The sequence below is a fragment of the Poecilia reticulata genome, chromosome 15 (assembly GCF_904066995.2).
Source record: "Poecilia reticulata chromosome 15, P_reticulata-male-v2, whole genome shotgun sequence".
In the NCBI taxonomy this organism is placed as follows: Eukaryota; Metazoa; Chordata; class Actinopteri; order Cyprinodontiformes; family Poeciliidae; genus Poecilia; species Poecilia reticulata.
Genome location: NC_088844.1, coordinates 31,122,734 through 31,129,109, shown reverse-complemented (window position 1 = coordinate 31,129,109; position 6,376 = coordinate 31,122,734). Strand labels below are relative to the sequence as shown.

The 6,376-nt window shown below is 54.3% G+C and overlaps 1 protein-coding gene across 5 annotated transcripts in view; it reads right to left on the bottom strand.

The window, feature by feature from the left end:
• Positions 1–6,312, bottom strand: part of eml4 (EMAP like 4) — a 21,292-nt gene extending 14,980 nt beyond the window's left edge. For 2 of the 5 annotated variants that reach the window (XR_014091096.1, XM_081616170.1), the window contains exons 1-10: positions 5,895–6,312; positions 4,736–4,915; positions 4,543–4,663; positions 3,887–4,066; positions 2,149–2,289; positions 1,778–1,803; positions 1,566–1,601; positions 411–534; positions 131–280; positions 1–53 (exon numbers count right to left, since the gene is read on the bottom strand). The exon at positions 1–53 is cut by the window's left edge and continues 17 nt beyond it. Coding sequence is in view for 4 of the 5 variants with exons in the window: in XM_081616170.1 (XP_081472296.1) it covers positions 1–53; positions 131–280; positions 411–534; positions 1,566–1,601; positions 1,778–1,803; positions 2,149–2,289; positions 3,887–4,066; positions 4,543–4,663; positions 4,736–4,915; positions 5,895–6,312 (1,429 nt within the window). In the remaining variant the exon portion in view is untranslated. Of the gene's footprint in view, positions 54–130; positions 281–410; positions 535–1,565; positions 1,602–1,777; positions 1,804–2,148; positions 2,290–3,886; positions 4,067–4,542; positions 4,664–4,735; positions 4,916–5,894 lie in introns of those variants that run through there. The other 3 variants (XM_081616172.1, XM_081616173.1, XM_081616174.1) reach the window with 3 other exon arrangements.
• Positions 6,313–6,376: the final 64 nt, after the last annotated feature.

The following is a 6,376-nucleotide window of genomic DNA, read 5'->3' as shown; positions in this document are numbered from 1 at the left end:
CTCCGGCGATCTGTCCGGTGGCGATCCGAATCTTGTCCGGATGGATGGCCAGACTGTGGGCAGAGAGCGATGACATCACCAACAGCAGCAGCCAATGGCGGAGCAGGAAGTGACGCCGAGCGTTCCTCACCATTTGATGCAGTCGGTGTGTCCGAGGTAATGCCTCTGGGTCCGTTCCTCGTAGCTGAACAGAACCGCCACGGACGCTATGAAGTAGACGATCTCTCCAGTGGGAAGCAGGTAGACGTTGGCCCGGCAGTCCCGACCGCGGTACCCGTACCTGCAGAGGGTCAAGGAGCACCGGAACCGGGCCTGGGGTTCTACTGGATCACTCACGGTTCTACTGGGCACCATCTGGGCTATATTAGTGGTACTGGTCGTACTGGTTCTCCAACTGGTTGGAAGGATACACCCATTCCAGCTTGAGTCGTTCTGGAGGAAGCTCGGCCCGGACGTCGTCGTAGTTTTCCACGTCTGAAGGGATGAACATGGTGATCGGTCGACCTCGCATGAACATCTTGATAGAGTTTCCCTCTGAAACATCAAACAGAACCGAGGTTCCGGGTCAGACGGGCCATTGCAGGAACAGAACCGGTCAGACCAGAACCTCCAGCAGCAGCCCGAAGATTCTGCTGACAGAAGCCCAGAAGGAAAGACTCCAACACCAGACCCAGATGAAAAACAGGTAAGCCTTGGTTACAGGTTGGAGACAGGTGAGGGGCAGGTTGGAGACAGGTGAGGGGCAGCTAAGAGACAGGTGAGGGGCAGCTAAGAGACAGGTGAGGGACAGGTTGGAGACAGGTTGGAGACGTGGGAGACAGGTGAGGGGCAGCTAAGAGACAGGTGAGGGGCAGCTAAGAGACAGGTGAGGGGCAGCTAAGAGACAGGTGAGGGACAGGTTGGAGACAGGTGAGGGGCAGCTAAGAGACAGGTGAGGGGCAGCTAAGAGACAGGTGAGGGGCAGGTTGGAGACAGGTGAGGGGCAGCTAAGAGACAGGTGAAGGACAGGTTAGAGACAGGTTGGAGACGTGGGAGACAGGTGAGGGGCAGCTAAGAGACAGGTGAGGGGCAGCTAAGAGACAGGTGAGGGGCAGCTAAGAGACAGGTGAGGGGCAGCTAAGAGACAGGTGAGGGACAGCTAAGAGACAGGTGAGGGGCAGCTAAGAGACAGGTGAGGGTTAGGATAGAGACAAGAGAAGGACAGGTGGGAGACAGATGAGTCAGAATTGAGGTAAAGTCACCCAGAGGGAGCTAGAGGCCGTTTTAGTCTGAGTTGCCAGTAAAAACGGCTGAGTCTGCAGAGACGGCTGTGATTGGCCCGATTTGAACACAAGAACAGATCTGATTCGCTGTGAAGCTTTGAAAAAGTTCAGGCTCCAATCAGGGCGCTTTAGTTTCTTCTCGCAGATCAATGCTGTAAGCAAGGAAGAGGCGGGGCCAAACAGTGATATCAGCAGGTGGATGAGTGAGGCAAACAATGGAAGCACACAGAAGGAGGCGATTGGTTCAGAAACAGGAAGTGTTAACTTTCTGTTAGCCAGCTAGTGGGCTTCCGCTGAACTTACCAGCAAGGCTGTTTTTCTCTCGGGTCGACATTTTGGCTGGTTTGAGACAGAGACATGGTCACATGGTCACTGAACAACAACAACATGGCGTCTGACAGACTACAGGCCAGAAAACATCTGGAGTCTCTGGATTCCTATTGGCTGGTAGACAGTGATGACCATGATGATGATGATGATGGGTGTGGTGTGTTTGGCGAGGAAGGACAACCTACCTTGGCTGACCACCGGGTCTTTGTGCCTGAAAGAGCAGAAAACATTCATTACTCTCCTCCCTAATCGGACCCAACACTCGCAGGTTCTCTAGTAATCTCAGTTTGGGACTTGGGTTATTAAATCCCGTGTGTGTGTGTGTGTGCGTGTGTGTGTGTGTGTGTGTGTGTGTGTGTGTGTGTGTGTGTGCGTGTGTGTGTGTGTGCGTGTGTGTGCGTGTGTGTGTGTGTGTGTGTGCGTGTGTGTGTGTGCGTGTGTGTGTGTGTGTGTGTGTGTGTGTGCGTGTGTGTGCGTGTGTGTGTGTGTGTGTGTGTGTGTGTGTGTGTGTGTGTGTGTGTGTGTGTGTGTGTGTGTGTGTGCGTGTGTGTCGTACTTGTCTGCGTTCTTCACCACTTTGGCCAGTAGCTTGGAGGTAGACGCTGCCTTCACCAGCTTGTTCCGGTTCTTCTCTGCTGAGTCCCAGTTGCTGCTATGGGATCGCTCCATTCCTGAAGACCGCTTTACGCTGGGACCCCTGGAGAAACACACACACACACACACACACACACACACACACACAGAATGAGCAGCAGGAATCAATGAACTCATCAGATTCATCACCCTAGCTTCTGATATTGAAATGTCAAAGCTTTTACTCAGAAACAACAGAGACGTCCTGCCTCACAAACACCCAAAGCACCAGGAGACACTCAGAACCCGGAGGGGGAGGAGCCAGAGGGGGAGGAGCCAGAGAGGGAGGAGCCAGAGGGGGAGGAGCCAGAGGGGGAGGAGCCAGAGGGGGAGGAGAAACAGAAGGAGGAGGAGCCAGAGGGGAGGAGCCAGAGTAAGAGGGGGAGGAGAAACAGAAGGAGGAGTCTCAGGGGGAGATGGAAGCAAGGCAGGTTCAAGGTGAGGAATGAAAAGTTTCATCTCATGCTTAAGCTGGTCTGAGGAGATCAGAAAGAACATAACGTTGGGTTTGTTGCTATGGAAACAGACCTTGCAGACAACATCCCACTTGGCCAATTAGCAGTTTGGAGATCATAGGTTGGCTAGCAGGGTAGTTAATTGGCAAGTTAGTTAACAGGTTAGACTTTGTAGGTAGTTAGCAGGTTATAGTTAGATAGTTGGAGTCGGTTAGCAGGTTATAGTTAGCTGGTTGGAGTTGGTTAGCAGGTTATAGTTAGCTGGTTGGAGTTGGTTAGCAGGTTATAGTTAGCTGTTATAGTTAGATAGTTGGAGTTGGTTAGCAGGTTATAGTTAGATGGTTGGAGTTGGTTAGCAGGTTATAGTTAGATGGTTGGAGTTGGTTAGCAGGTTATAGTTAGCTGGTTGGAGTCGGTTAGCAGGTTATAGTTAGCTGGTTGGAGTCGGTTAGCAGGTTAAAGATAGCTGGTTGGAGTTGGTTAGCAGGTTATAGTTAGCTGGTTGGAGTCGGTTAGCAGGTTATAGTTAGATGGTTGGAGTTGGTTAGCAGGTTAAAGATAGCTGGTTGGAGTCGGTTAGCAGGTTATAGATAGCTGGTTGGAGTCGGTTAGCAGGTTATAGTTAGATGGTTGGAGTTGGTTAGCAGGTTATAGTTAGCTGGTTGGAGTCGGTTAGCAGGTTATAGTTAGATGGTTGGAGTTGGTTAGCAGGTTATAGTTAGATGGTTGGAGTTGGTTAGCAGGTTATAGTTAGCTGGTTGGAGTCGGTTAGCAGGTTATAGTTAGATGGTTGGAGTCGGTTAGCAGGTTAAAGATAGCTGGTTGGAGTTGGTTAGCAGGTTAAAGATAGCTGGTTGGAGTCGGTTAGCAGGTTATAGTTATATGGTTGGAGTTGGTTAGCAGGTTATAGTTATATGGTTGGAGTTGGTTAGCAGGTTATAGTTCTATGGTTGGAGTTGGTTAGCAGGTTATATGTAGCTGGTTGGAGTTGATTATCCAATAATAAGGAAATAAGCAGAACAGAAGTCAGGGCTGCAGCTCAAACGTTTCAAAGTTCCTCCCACTCTTAAACCTGATTGGATGATCAAGAATATCCTCAGCCAATCAGGTGCAGACAAAGCACTCAGAGGCGGGGTTAGTAGGTGAGGTCAGAGCAGCATCAGCAGGAAAATAGGTCAGATGCGCCTACAAATCAGGAGGTGGAACCTTTTAGGGGCGTGGCCTTTGGTGCCGTCAGGGGGCGGGGCCGACCTCAGGGGGGGGTGGGACGGGATGGGGGACGAGTGATTGGGTGACGGCTCCTTTAGGGGCGGAGCTTCCTCATGCTCCTGGATCTCCTCCATGTGGGAGCGCTGACCGCTCGCATCCTTCTTCTTCTCTGAGCCGCTGTGAACAGAACCAGGACCATGAGAGAGCGCCGAGCTCCGGTTCTGGTGGGTTCTACTCTGGTTCTGATCGGATCTGGTTCTGATGGGTTCTACTCTGGTTCTGATCCCATCTGGTTCTGATGGGTTCTACTCTGGTTCTGGTTCTGGTCGGGTCTGCTCTGGTTCTTTTCGGATCTGGTTCTGGTCGGATCTGGTTCTGATGGGTTCTACTCTGGTTCTGATCCCATCTGGTTCTGATGGGTTCTACTCTGGTTCTGGTCGGGTCTGCTCTGGTTCTTTTCGGATCTGGTTCTAGTCTGCTCTGGTTCTGGTCGGGTCTGGTTCTGATGGGTTCTACTCTGGTTCTGGTCGGGTCTGCTCTGGTTCTGGTCGGATCTGGTTCTGGTCGGTTCTGGGTTTAAATTGCTCATCTCTTTTTCCAGCGGTTCCGGAGCTCCCCAGGGTCTGGTTCTGCCGGGCCCGGTGGGTTCTTACCTCTTGGCGGCCGAAGACACCGTCTCCTTCCTGGTGACGGAGGCGGAGTCTCTCTTGCGTCCGGGCGTGCCGCCGTTGGCGATGCAGGACAGAGAGGCGGCTTCGCGCATGGCGGCGCCGCCTGCAGGGGGCAGCGTAGCTGATGACCACGCCTTGCTGCGTGTAGCCATGGCAATGGGTGGAAGTGCCTTACCTTTGGCTCCGTGCTGCTTCCTGTTGGCCCCAGAATCCTCAGAGGCGGCGAGGCGGCGCAGCACGTCGGCGAGCGCGGCCTTCATCACCGTCAGCTCGTCTTCCTGCTGCTGGACGCGCAGCTCCAGCGCAGACAGCCGGTCGTTGACGTCGGAGACGCTGGTTGCCGACATGCTGTCGTCTGCACAGACACCAGAACCCACTCAGAACCGCAGCATCAGAACCGGAACCGGAGCCCCTTTAGATGCTTCCAAGTATCGAACATCTGGGGAGACGTCTTTCTTACCGAGAACCCAACCTGCGGGTCACACCTGAACCTGGTCACAGGTTCTGATCTGACAGGACCAGGATGGATCTGAAACCAGTTCTGACCCAGTTACTTTAATAAAACCCGTCAGGGACCTGAACCCAAAAGGGACCTGACCCCTAGAGGGGAACTGACCCCCAAAAGGGACCCGACCCCCAGAGGGGAACCGAACCCCAAAGGGAAACCGGCCCCATAAGGGAACCGACCCCAAAAGGGACCCGACCCCCAGAGGGGAACTGACCCCCAGAGGGGAACCGAACCCCAAAGGAAAACCGGCCCCATAAGGGAACTGACCCCCAAAAGGGACCCGACCCCCAGAGGGGAACCGACCCCAAAAGGGACCCGACCCCCAGAGGGGAACTGACCCTGGGAACTGATCCCATGATCACAAGATGAAATGGGACCAGCAGAATGGAGCAGTGGATTGGATCAGAAGCAAAATGGATCGCCCAATGAGCTTCCAGTAGAGGACTGTGTGGCCCAACCTGGAGTTAAAGCACCTTTGGTTTCTACTGGGCCATTGACCCGGTTGGACCTGTATTGTGCTGGACTGGGAGACTAGAAACGATTCTGTTCCTCCAGGTTCAGCTGGGTTCTGCTACCTGAACTAGCTGCACCCAGCTGGGACCACACCACAACCCGGTTCTGGCAGGTTTGGACCCTGTACAGCGGGTGGAGGTGTTGGTTTTGTGGCCCTGCAGCGGCCAGAGGGGCGGTGCAGCCTCTTCCTGAAACAAACAGCAGTGACACGTGTAAAGCCGCCAGAGGCGCGTGCGGCCCTCACCTTTCCACCTATGCACGAGCAGGTGAGCAGGTTCGGTTCGGTTCTGGGTGCGTCGGGTCCCGTACTCACCCAAACTTCCGGTGAAGCCGTCCATTTTCCAGCAGAAAGGCGGGAGTCCGGGTCGAAGGCCTGCGGGAGGAGGAGCGCACACCGCGGGCCTCCGTCCGGGGTTTTCCGCCGCGGAGGAGGAGAGCCGGAAAGGGTTGAGGCTCCGCCGCGCTGCGTGCCGGGGCCGGCCGTCACAGAGGCCGAGGGTCCGCCGCTGGACTGCTGGCTGGAGGGGAGAGCCGCTCCGGAGGGCTGGACGGCGGGGAGAAAAGCAAGACGAGCCGCGGAGCCGCGACGCTGTTGCGCGTTTCCGACTGGCTGCTGTGGCTGGAGGAGCCGAAAGGAGCCGAGGATAGCCGAGGATAGCCGAGCGTAGGAGGAGGTCTGAGGAAGAAGCGCAGCATCGCCACCTGGTGGTTACTTTATGATCCGTCATCATAAAGTAACATTTCAACTGCTGAAGTTTAAAAGGTTAAAGGTCAAAACTGGAAGGATCAATGAAG